The sequence below is a fragment of the Neolamprologus brichardi genome, chromosome 4 (genome assembly GCF_056152115.1).
Source record: "Neolamprologus brichardi isolate AB-2024 chromosome 4, ASM5615211v1, whole genome shotgun sequence".
Taxonomy (NCBI): Eukaryota; Metazoa; Chordata; class Actinopteri; order Cichliformes; family Cichlidae; genus Neolamprologus; species Neolamprologus brichardi.
Window position 1 is genome coordinate 14270661 of NC_142107.1, and position 13725 is coordinate 14284385.

General features: G+C 40.3%; 2 protein-coding genes across 8 annotated transcripts in view; one reads left to right on the forward strand and one right to left on the reverse strand.

Moving 5' to 3' along the window:
• Window positions 1-79: 79 nt before the first annotated feature.
• Window positions 80-5025, reverse strand: qtrt1 (queuine tRNA-ribosyltransferase 1). The gene is made up of 9 exons (XM_006791320.2): window positions 4724-5025; window positions 4536-4604; window positions 4285-4423; window positions 3977-4171; window positions 2293-2431; window positions 1916-1991; window positions 1708-1817; window positions 1342-1426; window positions 80-605 (listed from the first exon to the last, which is right to left on the reverse strand). The coding sequence occupies exons 1-9, from the start codon at window positions 5000-5002 to the stop codon at window positions 453-455; spliced, it is 1245 nt and encodes a 414-aa protein (XP_006791383.1). The 5' UTR covers window positions 5003-5025; the 3' UTR covers window positions 80-452.
• Window positions 5026-5203: 178 nt separating this feature from the next.
• Window positions 5204-13725, forward strand: part of dnm2a (dynamin 2a) — a 31951-nt gene continuing 23429 nt past the window's right edge. For all 7 annotated transcript variants that reach the window (XM_087839858.1, XM_087839856.1, XM_087839857.1 and 4 more), the window contains exons 1-2: window positions 5204-5673; window positions 13619-13692. In XM_087839858.1, coding sequence (XP_087695984.1) covers window positions 5513-5673; window positions 13619-13692 — 235 coding nt within the window. In that variant the 5' untranslated portion in view covers window positions 5204-5512. The remainder of the gene's footprint in view (window positions 5674-13618; window positions 13693-13725) is intronic.

Consider the following 13725-nt stretch of genomic DNA (forward strand, 5'->3'; position numbering starts at 1 on the left):
GTCGACTATTACTCTGCCTTTGGTAAAAAGGAAAAAAGGTACCTCTGTAATACACTTGGCCATTAAAACATTAAAGAGGTTGACAGGAAGGCAAAAATATTTAATTTCAAGTGGGTGAGCCTGTAGCCATGGTAACAACACAAAACTGTCTGCGGATATCAGAGGAAATAGTTCATGTGTTTCAAACCTCATTTAAACTGCATTCAGTCTAACATTACCATAATGTGTACTCTGAGGACAATCTGCAGAGGCTGCGTAAAGCAGCCTGTTGCAAGGGGCAATTGGGCTTTATTCCAGTAGATTAAAAGCCATTCTCCTCACCGCCAACAAAACAAGCAATTCATATACAAATACAGACAACGAGTAGAAAACAATCAGCCATAAAAAAAGTCATTTAAAACAATATAAAATCTGTCAGTTGAGATGAATAGCAAACAGTCATCTCCCAGCTTCTAGTCCAAAGTCACGTTAACAGAAGCTAAAGCATCCACAGCCCAGCTGGGGTACTGGTCACCAGAAGGAAACAGTCGCTTCATGAACGTCCGTATGAACTCAGGGAAGCGGCCTTCCACAATGCTCTCTCTCACAGAGCGCATCAGCGTGAGCTGCAAAGACAAATGATTGATGAACTGAGGAAAAATAATGCGATTATTATTGATCTGCAGTGGGAAATGATCTTTTGCCGTGCACAAGGTCAGCTACAGGTCAGTGTCCTCTGAGGCAGTATGTTAATGTTTTGCAGCGATCCATTAAAAAGTTAATGAGGCATTAAACTCTGGATCAATCATAGAGTGACCGTCCGATGGTCAACCATCACTCTTGGACACTCCAGAACCACCATACAAGTGGCTTAAAATGAAAAAATAAAGAACAAGCAAACAAATAGGATGCGTAATCGATTGGATTATATTGGTTACGATTTCCTAACACCCATTTTGGCGACACATCTGTAAGAATATTTGGCTTTTTGTGCTTCTGATTATGTCAAAGCAACAAAACGAGTTGTGCCCCTGCTATACAAACCATACTGAAGGATTTAATAGCCATCACTGAGAGAAGGCTATCGTCATGTCACATAAATTTGAAAAGATAGACATTTTTCCTCATATTTCTGCCAGAGAAATTCAACTTTCAAACATACTGTGAAAAATATGTCGCACGTCAGGCTTATTGACTGAAGATGGCAGATACAGGAGAATAATAAACTGATTAATCGTCAGATTTATTCCATGCATGTGCCTGTTTAGTATGTCGCCTGCTTTGAAGCACATGAGAAAACTGTCAGAATAAAATAAAGAAACCTGTACTTTCTCAGTCATAGAAGATTTTGCTCGAACTGACCTGGTAGGCAATGTTGTGGATAGTGATGTGATGCATGGCTGCAGTGTCACTCTTAAACAGAGCATGCAGGTAAGCTCGACTGTGCCTGAAAGAGGAAATGCAGACATTATTTACACCAAAGTGCAAATCACTCGGCTTTTGTCTGCAGGACATTTTAGACCAAGTGATGCCAAAGGACTTATTTTTGCTAGTCTTCAAAGATATGTTATTATCTAGATTTAATTTTCTCAAAATAAATTAATATAAAATGAAAACAGGTAGAATAAGAGCCAGCTGGCTAAATGGACTGTTCTAGGGCACTAAAAAGAACTTTCTAGGCTTCAATTTGTCTCACAGTAAAGAAAATGCTTTGGCAAACTGACTTACTTCTTGCAGGTAGGACACTGGCAGTCTGGGTCTATGGGCTGGAAATCTTTGGCATACTGCTTATGTTTCACTTGGAGAGTTCCCCAGGGCACCAAGGCAGAGCCAAACCTCTGAGAGAAAAGAACCATGACTGTCAGAACAGAATGAAATACATCTGAAGTCAGTTGTGGATCCTAATGCGATTTCTCAGAAAATAAAGACGGATTACCGCAGTGCGTGTTGGGAAAACGCAGTCAAACATATCACATCCCAGGGCGACGCATACCACCAGATCCACAGCATACCTACAACACATGACCATGTGAATTTATTACGTGGTTAAATGTACCACAGCCAATATTCAATTACATTTTATTTAATCACAACAACCGTCGCCTCAAGGCACTTTATATGGTAAGGTAGACCCTGCAATATTACATACAGAGAAAAACCCAACAATCATATGACCCCCTATGAGTAAGCACTTTGGCGACAGTGGGAAGGAAAAACTCCCTTTTAACAGGAAGAAACATCCAGCAGAACCAGGCTCAGGAGGTAAAAAACCAGGTTCTCATGATGGATTTCAGTGAAAACCAGTAAACATACCCTACACCCATGAGATAGCGGGGTTTTTCCCGAGGCAGGTGATCAGTGCTTAGTGTCACCATCCGCCAGAAGTCATCCTTCTCTTCTCCTCCACTCAGTCCGCCAATGGCAAAACCAGGAACATCACGCTTAGTCATTTCTACAGGAAGAAGAAACAATATCTTAAGTGAAAGTCTGATCCCTTATCTTGAATTCTGATGTCCTTTCCAAACTGCATGGCCCTTTAAATAACTCGGATTAGTTCCTCACCACGCACTGATATCTTTGATTCACATATGCTTCCTCAATAGACTGAAACATGTAAACTTTCTAGTTAATGCTGCCACTTTTCCACTTACTGAAATAAGTGTAAGAGGAAAAAGTGATCAAGGCATTTTAGCGTGTTTTCAGCCTCCATAAATAAGATGAAATTAATCAGCTTGATTTTCAAAATTGGTACATGAAGAAAGTGAAAGAGCAAGATTAGTTACTGGAGACCCACTCATATTAATTGCCTGTTAAGTTTGACCAGTAACAACACATTATAGATCTAGTGGTCATCAGCATACGGTCATGTAAGTCCATGGAAAAAAAGAAAAGAAAATCCAGTAAGTGCCTCCCACCTGAGCTCCTTAGAAGCAACAGATTTCCTTGTAAAAAACAAAAACAAAACAAAAAAACTTGGTATGTGTTATGAAGCTATTTCCCAGTTTTTAGGTTCTTAAAGTACATATTGGTGGATACACTGTTTTTTAAGACATTATAAAATTTGACAAAGAATAAATCATGGCTAGAAAATGGTATCAAAATTTAGGTAAATATATTCGCTGTAACTTGTTTTGACCAGACACCCATCTCATGTATTAATATAACCCTGTGCAGTTTACACAAATGTGCTTTTTTGATGTTTTCTCCAGTGAATTATGAGAAAAAATAAAAAACCCAGGGTACCAAGATTAACTTGATTAACAAGAATATTAACAAGATAAACTGGTGACGCTGTGGTGTTGAAACTGTTATGTCTCTCTGATATTGATGCTCAAACGCAGGTTAAAAAAAACAAGCTGAAAAAAGATGAGATTTGATTTTGACTTCTGACATTTGAATGGGTGTAGAATGTAGAATGGGTTTGTTTTTTTTTTAAACACAGCCCAAGTGTGTTTTTTCAGCGGGGGAATTTAATGTGACTATATTCTGCATTTAGGTTATTTCAGCTCTAAAATGCTGGAAAAATACAGTGAATAGTGCCACGAAAAGTGCTTTATATTAGCCCACCCCACGTATGTCTAATATGGCTTTGTTTTCTTCGAGAAGCTGTAACTCAGCACATATCCTCTGCAGCACATGTAGCAGAGGGCACATCAGCTGAGCAGACAGTGGTGAGGATGCATCAGCATCTTCACATTTCACTGATAGTTTGTGATAAACAAAACTAATAATTCCCCTACTTTAACCTAACTTACATACTGTCTGAATATATAAGATAGTACCATCAAAAAGCAAGAACATTTCCCTGTGTGCTTTTCTTCCCGCATGCCTGCCAATTTTACATCAATCCGATCACAAACGGGGGATCTTAAAGGACTTAATAGTCAAATTTCAGCCTTTATATCAATGTGTGTTTGTAAAGCACATCAGCCAAAATATATTTATCATTAAAGGAATCTCAGTGTCAGCATCAGCCTCTGTTTGTTTGTTTTTTTACCATCTAGACAGGCCTTGCGCAGCTCTGCATTCAGTCCTCCCTGAATGATGGCAAAGAGGTTTTGTTTGTCTCGATTTTTATTGGCTGCTATACAGCGGTCCAGCCAGCGAACGGATCTATGCATGGCCTCTTCTACCCGTGGTCCTGTCACAGTACTGCTGACCACATCATCCAGCTGCATCATGATGTCTGACCCTGGAAGAACACAAAGAAACATGGATGTGCTGTCCGTCAGCCACAGAAATACTGACGAAAGCTCAGAGTATCTGCTGGTTAATGCTGAGTCAGTTATTTTACTCCTTGCTGACCCAGACTGTTCTGTATGCTGATAGACTTCTCAGGACTTAGTAAGATTTCTTTGCCGTCGTAGGGGGACCTGAACTTGACTCCTTCCTCCGTAACTTCGGAGAGCTCAACGAGAGACACCATCTGAAACCCTCCACTGTCCTGTGAGCAAAGAAAAAGAAACGCGTGGTTTTTAAGACAAAGGTTTCCAGTCACATGTTGTACTTTTATTTGTCATCCACGTATGACAAATAAAATGTGAAGTTAAACTCACAGTTAAAAGATTTCTCTTCCAGTTCATGAACCCATGCAAACCATTGGCTTTCTCAATCAAATCGGGACCCTTTAGGTAGCAGAAAAAACATTTACACAAGAAAACTGACATGAAATCGTCAACAAATGGTTTATGCCCAGTAAAACACGAGATAAAAATTAAATTTGCATTATAGCAAACCTGCATACCGGTCTCATTCCAAGGTGGTATGTGTTTCCAAGGCAAATCCGACATCCCAGATCTTCCAGCTGATCCACAGTGATTCCCTTCAGGGTCCCCTGAGTCCCGACGGGCATGAAAACCGGGGTGCTAACGGTGCTATGCGGCAGTATTAGATCACAGGCTCTCGCTTTAGTTACTGGGCATTCAGCAACAATTCGCAAAGAGAGAGGAGACAAAGCTTTCTTTAGGGACATGTTGTTCTCTATAGTTTCTGTATTAGCCCCACACTCTATGGGGGCAGCCATGTTTTACCGATCACGTGACATGAACGGACCTCCAACTGACAATCGTGACGACCAATTAGAAATTAATTATCTGATTCGAGCGTTAAGACGTCCAATCAAAACGAATTTTGGTGAAGCGGCAGCAACATTAGCCAATAAACCGCTTTTATTTGTGCAAGGGAGGCGGGGCTATAGTAACCGGCACCGATAGGATGTCATCTTCTGTGACCGGATGGTGTTTGTGTAGAGGAAGTTTTGCTTGCGAGTTTTCCGTCCGTTTCGACTGTCTGAGTATTTAGTTGAGGCGTTTTGTTATTATACGATATGATATTGGTGTGAACTGCATTACTGGGAAGCGCACAAGTATTCAAAAAGTGAATAAAAGCCCGAGCTGAAGAGGCGGGGTTTTAGCACTCTAGAGTAACCCGAGAGCACCTTGCTGCTAAGCTAACGTTACTGAGCTCGCTAGCGCGGCTAGCATTAGCCTCTGGTCTGTGTTGAATTGAAGGGGCTCTTCAAGCTCACGAAGCCATGGGGAACCGGGGCATGGAAGACCTGATTCCCCTCATCAACAAGCTTCAAGACGCATTCAGCTCCATTGGCCAGAGTTGTAATTTAGACCTTCCTCAGATCGCGGTGGTCGGTGGGCAGAGCGCTGGAAAAAGCTCGGTCTTGGAGAATTTCGTTGGCAGGTAAGTGATAATAGTTAAATGAGCTAGTGTAGTGTTACGCCCTTTTAACAGGCCATGCTTGGTCGTACGTTGTCAAACAGCCCTTTTTTTGGTCTGGGAGGTACGGTACTTTTGGAAATGCCAGTGGCATTAAGCTAAGCTAACGTCACTTTCCCAGTACGTAACGTCAATATTGATTTACGCACTTGCGCTGTAGGTTCAACAACTTCAGATACATACTGTTCTTGTGTATTTATGTAGTGTGATATTTGTGTTACGAGCTTAAAAAGAAGCTTACTTTTTCTCTCTTTTCTTTACTTCTTACAATTTTTTTTTCAACTCGATTGGACCACCAACTGTTGTCTTGCATTTGCTGATAAATTCGTTTGTCCTGCCCAATATCTTTTAATATGATTAAAGGCTTGTTCTGGGTTGCCATTTTTTTCAATAGACCTTAGTGCACGTAATCTTTCCTGTAATCTAGCTTAATGGGCTTTTCCCCCTTTTGTTTTCATATTGATAACTACAGGCCACACCCTGAGAGTCCTACAGAATTTACATTACCAACCATTTTAAAAGCTAGAAGGATGACTGTTTGTTTTACAAGGGAGGAAGTTTTATTGGATGGTAACTGGCAAGGTGTATGGGGTAAAAGGGGTATCGCAGTGTAGGCAGAAAGTCACCTAACTTGTATTTTTACAGCTACTTATTGCATTTTGACACAAAACTTTGACCTCAAAGCAGACTGTCTCTCTTTACAGTGCTGACATTTCCTCAACATAGCAGACATAACTTCCCTTACCAGCTTCCTCTTTTGTTTCTGTTTTTGGCCAACGTTTAGAAATTACAGAAACAGACTTGACATCACTGTTTTTTGAGATGCATTGCTTTTAATCTACAGTCCTCCTTACCAGACTGGCTCTATCATTGTCATCAGGCTGGTCTTGTTGTTGTCGCCTGCAACAGCAATGAGTGAGATCACCCTGCAGTAAAAAGAAACATAACAAGTTTGCTCTGTAGTAGCTTGTTTAACAGGATTTCACCTCCTTTGAGAGACAATCAGTGTTTAGCCCAACCCACACACATATGCAGGCTGGTCGGCAGACTGGAGAAGGCACATTGGCTATTAAAAAGATGGCATGCACATAGGCTTTTGGTTATAAAAACGGAGACAAGAGCATGTTGTAACTACTCTCGGGCAAGAACATGCATGCAGATTAGACTTCCACTCAGTGTGCAGTAATTCAGACGAGTGGGACTTTGTGCTGGGAGAACACTCGAAACAAATCGGCAGCAATTAACTTGAGACATTTCATGGTGACCTTGATTTGCTTTCGTGCTGTTTTTCCACTTTATGCGTGTTTACAGGGCAAACATACATCCATGTGCTGACAAATTATTGTAGCATTGTAGGCTGTTCACTTTCATGTACCTTTCATAAGGTGTGCTTAATATTGAAAAGAACACCATTTACTCTGTTTGCATGTTGATGCTGTGCGGGTGAATTTAATGAAGGCTGACCAGGTGAAACAATCTTACTTCAACCTCGAAGCACGGATCTTGGAATTTGTTCCCTCCAATGGGCATTTTGACATGTAACAGCTGTTTCTTGATTTTTAAAATGACACCTAAAAACACAACCATATGAGGACTAATGATTATCCAATTAGTGCTATGTACAGGATTAGTGCCACTGGGAGCCACACACCACAATTGTGATGCTAACACTGGGTTGTTTTTGGCACCTGTGAGGCATGGCTACTGGAAACAAATGGAGGAACATGTTGAATTGTTTTTTAACTTCAATTGTAAAACCCTTGCTAAACCTGTATGTTGGCAAAGCTACGTATAGGTGTCCTGAGATTCAGACAGATCAGTGGTTGATTTGGGGAAAATTTCATTTCCTTCTGCTGTGCAGATCATTTGGAGTAGTAAAATAAGTCAGGCTAGGCACACCTTAGGAGTTGCTGTACACTGCTAAAGCATTAGGCAAACTCATGAGTCATTGTTGACTAAAAGGTTTCTTTGAACCGATACCTAAACTTTGTACCATGTGTTCTACTCATTTAAAAAAAAAAAAAAAAATTCAAAGCAGATGAAAATGGTGCGTGTAATGGTGTTGTGGAAAACTTCATTTGCAATTCTCTGTGGTTACGCCATTTTTTTGTGTTCTTTTTTCTTTTCACCATGAGTACTGAGCTTCTGTTACACTCGGTAATGGCTGCTCTGTAATTTCCCCAGTGACTGAGATCTTTTCTTTGGTGAGGTGCATGTTGTGTGTAAAAGGCTGGCTTCATCTCTGTGTCCTATGGGATGAAAATAATCCCTCTGTTTTCTTCCCCCCCCCCCCTTTGACGTACCAGCAACAATAGAAACAGTGTCACTTATTGCTGGGAAAACAACTGGGACAATGGAGTGATGATTCTGCCACAGACAGTAAAAGCTGCTCGCTTTCTCTCTCTCACCTGAACTTCATGCTGATGTCATGATCCACAGGTGCCAAGTGACCTCACCGCCTCACTGTTAATTTAGCAAATGTTTGACCGCCACAAAAAGCACGTCGGATGCTGCTTGGTTTCTGCTTCAGATTTCCTGGTTTCACTGGAGAGGGAAAAAGTTGGGCTGGTTTTGGTATCATGTGACCTAACTTGCTATTCTTTTGGCCTCTGCTTTCAACAGCATTATTGTGGAAGACAAATATGTTTTACGTGGTTGATCCACATTCTTGCTGGGGAGAAGATTGTTTAATAAATTAGCTTGTGTTTCAGTCTGTTGGTACGCATCTAATCTTATTACATTATCCACCCAGCCAACTTAATGAGTGACCTCAGGTTTTACTGCAACACTGACTTGATTGACTAAATAAATATTTACAATAGTCTGTATTGCTTTGAGTTAATTTACTGGTCCTTACCAGAAGATATACTAAGGTATTACAAAGAAAAAAGTAATCTGTGTAGTTAAGAACTATCTTGAATAATAAGCAAATTTTCTTTCTGTGTGTGTTACTCTACTGAAATATTTATGGACCAGTGCAAGTATTTTCAGTTCAGAGATGCTGATCACACCCATGTCTCTGTTTTGGCTTTGGTGTGTTGTGATTTCATTGTATCAGTTGGGCGCAAAGACATCATATCTTGTAGTGCAAGCTGGCCTGGGCGGAGGTTATTATCAGATCTGTGGCAACTACACTGCAAAAACAGACATTTTTTTTTTTGAAGTGTTTGATCAGTTAAGTTTAAAGGGGACCTATTATGCTCACTAGAATAGAGTGGCTTTGTTGTTATCTCCTTTTGTGCAGCTCTTCATTTCAGCCGCCATCTGAAACAAGCTATTTTAGCTCTATCTTCAAGGACTTCCTTCCTTTGAACTGACTTTCTTCTGATTAGCTACCCTTCACAAATAGCAAATTTGGATACCAAGCAACTATATTAAGGATATCCTGTACACGTCACAAACACCCAAGAATAGGTGAAACTGTCAGAAACTCTCTGAAGCTTAGAACTTTGTCTTGATCTGATAAAATATTTTAAACATTGCTCTGCTTTGATTTAATGGCACATTTATCAAAATATGACCATGTTGACATAAAACCTATTCACTCAAGGTTGATGGTCAAGCTTTGCTGTCCTTTCTGCAAGTACTCTGGCATGATGGCCGGAATATATGGAGCAATTCAAGCAGAAGTGTGGATGCTTTTGTGTAGTGCAGTCAAAGAAGAAGGAGCACACTCAGTTGAGTGGCAGAGAGTGAAGGGATTTTCCACTAAGCAGTTGGATTTTGGTAGTGCTTCAGGAGACTTTGCTGCCTAGCAATGGCTCTTCGTGCTCTCATTGACAAACTGCGGAGCGGGAATGTGGATTGCCATAATTATATGTTCATAGCCACTCCAGAGACCTCCTGAAGTCCCACCAAACCACAAACACATTTTTTTTTTTTTTTTTGTGCTATGCCCTCCTGGGAGGACCTGCTGTGACTTTAGCATTTTTCATTTAGGTTTGCATGCTTGAAAAGGAGACTTTGTAGCCCTGTATAGGCACGAGGAGAAGGAGGACAGGGTTGCTCTGCCTGTTTGTAAGAGGCAGAGGGTATAGGGGCTGGCAGGCAGGGGGAGGGGAGTTGGCTCTCATTCTCTCCCTTCCCTAGTCTCTCTTGATTTTGCTTTCTCTTGTGTTCAAATGAAGGGAGGGCAGCGCATGGATTGATGCTCTTTGCTTGGCAATGCATAATGCATCAAATGATACACAAGCTGCTCAGCCTCTTCTATCATTTACAGCGCATCAATAATGGAACCCTGGCCTCTTGCTTCTTTTCAATATGTCACCGCAGTTTATCCAATTCTGTCTGCGCAGACGGACTGGCTCAATTCTGTCTTTGCTGTATGTCTCCTCAAAAGAGCACTTTGAACCAAATATTATGGGCACTTTATTTTATTGCTGTGGATCTTTCACCAGTGACCACTTGTAGAGACCGTAAGATGGGATTTCACTACCGAGAAGTCAGTGAGAGTAACTTGTAAGTGGAGAGTATCCTTTACCACCAATGCTTGCTGAATTTCCCTAGACAGCTTCTTCATACTATTTTCCACATCTGATCTAATCTTGTCACATCTGAAACGCACAACGTGGCTTTCTTCTTTTTCTCTCTCCTTTTTTTTTTTCTAAATCTGATCCACAGCTTTCTGCCTTACACAGCACCAGTGCTGAACCACTGACCTGTGGATTTTTGCTGACCCCTGGTCAACTGGTGAGAAGGTTCGGGATATTCCCCACTGTTTGATCACAGTCTAGGCCTAACAAGCAGTGAGTAGTATGGAAGCTCCCCTCTTTTATCCTGTGGGTGACACATTGCTTTCATCCACAGGGCCCTTAGACATGTAGGCCTGGTAATGAGAAGAAAAAGAGGATGTGGGTTAGTGACGCACTCATCACTTCTAGCAGTATTCCTGGCCTAGGAGTACTGATTACCACCAGATGTAGTATGTTTGTAGGGCAGCAGACTTGACATTCAAAATTTATACGAGTCTGCAGAAAACTGGGTGGAGGCGTTTATCTGAAGGCTGACTAAGCAGGGTTATCCATGTGGTTAAAAATTCCATAGGTACTCTGTCACTTTAAGAGGAACAAAAAAGGTAACTGTGAGTAACTTCTCATTGTTTCCTATAAGCTTGGTGTCTCAGTTGTGCACTGTTGCACCCGTTGTTTGTTTGCTGTCATCTAAAGCTTATGCACTGCATTACATTTTGCAGTTGGCATGATGAAAGCCAGTTGTAGGTGCACCTATTCAACCTATTCTCCGACCTGGGGCCTAGTGTGGGAAAAGCATTACATGTTGCTGGCATTGACACAAAATCTAACAGCTGCTAGCTGAAACTGTAGGCTGGAGATCTGAATCTGATAATGGCTTGTTTTTCAAGTTTGTTTACAGATAGTGAAACTACATTTATGTTACCCAGCAGAAATTTTGAACAGGATGTTATGTTCCATAGTGTGAGATGTGCTTTTCTTCATTTTTCAAAAAAAAAAAAACTGCACATCCAAAGCCAACATTTGTAAGACCCTAACAAACAAAAACCATTATTTCATGGTTACAACTCGTGATGATGTTCAGTTAAAATCAATACAATGAAGTTTAACGTCTGCAGTTGTGGTCCCTTGCTGTGTTCATATTTAGGAAACCCATGCAATGGTGACTTATTTGTTGATAGTTTTGTGTTTGGCATCTACCATAACAGATTTACAGGATTTAAAAACAAAACAAAACAAAAATAGAATGGATCTCATCTCTTTAACTCACTTTCAAAGAAGGCCCAAAAGTGCATAAAGACAACCAAAAGACAAGCCATTTGGCCTGCTTTGAACATCACTGACACTTTGTGGAGTTATCCAAGCGGCTGTAGAAAGTGGTAATGGTGGACTTAAAGGCAGCCTTATGTAAATGTGTTATATTCATGTAGATAAACCAGCAGAAGAAAGGGATTGACTCCAGACAAGGTGTTTTGCTATGTTACAAAACCCAAACTCCAGACATTTTATATACACAAGCTATGTAGCACACTAAAAGAGAAAAACACAAGACGGAATAATATAAGACATCATTACAGAGGAAAAAAGTCAAAACTCAAAGTTGCCTCCTCAGCTTTGCTGCCACACATCTTCTCCCCTGGAGTTGAAGTAAGCTTTTGGATAATCATTCCAACACTGAATTTGCTTTAGCTGTAATACAGATAAATGCACCGCCTATGCACGTCTTCAAGCTGAGCTTTAAACATAAAAGAAACATACAACAGAAGTGACAAGATTTTCTTGTTACACCAAAAAGTTTCAAGACACACGGCTGGAAGCATTATACACAGGTTTAAATGTTACAGGGGGAAACTTTTCTTGATGTTGAAGAAAAGGCAAAGCTATTTGGTGAGGAGAAGAATAAATGTATTCCAAAATTGCTGAACTATTGATACAGATGATAAGTTGCATAATGTTATTCAACTTACAACTGTATTCAGTAAACCATACAACTCTCTGTGGGTATCTGGCGTGGTCGGTGTCATAGGGCTGAGCTAGTCGATTCATATTTAATTTTATTATTTATTTATTTATTTTTAAATTCGGTCTTTCAGCCTATTCATCTGCTTTGAGAGGGATCGAGGTTCCACAGTTACTAACTCCATGAAAATTAAAGATTTAGCTATAAAGCTTGTCCATCTGTGCTTGTTCTTGGGGCTTGTATGATATCTCAGCAGGAGACCTGCTGGTGGTCTTGTCAAGACTGGCTTCCCTGCCATCACACTTTCAGACATTTAGAGTGGCGCCTGTCCACCTTTGGTTTTAAAAGGATTAATGCTAGTCGTGAAGCTTTTAATGCACTTACTTCAGGGTAATTTGTTTTTGACAAGTCAAGTAATGGTATCTTCTCATAATCCAGTCTGTTTGTCCGTTTTGTACTCTGCCACGCTCTATTAAATTTTATCTTCCGAATCGGTGCAATTTCTAAGTGGAGCATCAAAGTTTTAGTTAATCTTTTCATAAAATATGAATCGCATCACTAGAGTGTTTTTCCAGGTTTTAGAGGTTGAATATTTCTGACTGAAACTGTAGTCATATTTTTCTCTTGTCAGACAACAAATTTTAAAACATTGTTTCCTATGTTACAATAAAAGCTTAGCTGGTTATTGGTCGATACTGGCATTTAAAAGTATTACAAAGAAAGTTGGGGACTCAAAGTTGTGTTCTTAGCCTAATTGCGACATAGTGACTCAAAGCTTTTGAAAACCTCCGTTTACTGAGGACACACTGAAGCCTTTGTGAGACTTTATTGGTTTAATGTTTGCTTCCTCTTTGTCTAGTTTTTTTTCTGTTTTTCTTTTTTAAGATATTGCATCAAATATTAGTTTAACTGTTTGCAAACCATTGAACTGTGAATCGCAAATGCATTTAAAGCGCTAAGATAAGCACAGGTGCCTTCATTGTGTTCTAAGAGTTGTCATTGTGTTCTAAGGATCACTGTCTGTGGACGTCCCGGAGGATCTGTTCTTAGATGGCATTATAATTACACGCTGTTTGGTTCATTATGAAAGGAGATCCATAAATTGAAAAATGAAGTTGGTGTAAGGCATTGCAGATATGACCATAAATTCTATTTTAGGGTGCATTTTGCTCATATTAGCAGCAGTGGGTGTGCCTGTATTGGTCTGTCTTGCTGTAATGATGAGAGAAAATGACTTTGTCGCATCTAATTTGTTGTGAGTGAAGTTGGAGGCGTGAAATTCTCCTGTGCCCATCAATTTACCAGAGGCCAAACGATGGGGAAATGGACATTGAGTGCAGTAAAGAATTGATGTAACTTTTTCTTTCTTCCTGTCTCTTTCTTTTCATCTTGATTGCTTGTATTATGTCTTTTGTGTCACTTTTACAACATATCTGGTGTTTATTTTTTTTTATTTTTTCTCTCTGTCTCTTTCACGCAGGGACTTCCTTCCACGTGGCTCAGGCATTGTGACCCGCAGACCTCTCATTTTGCAGCTGATCAACAATAAAGCAGGTGAGTATGTCAGTCCTGTACACAGCCACATCC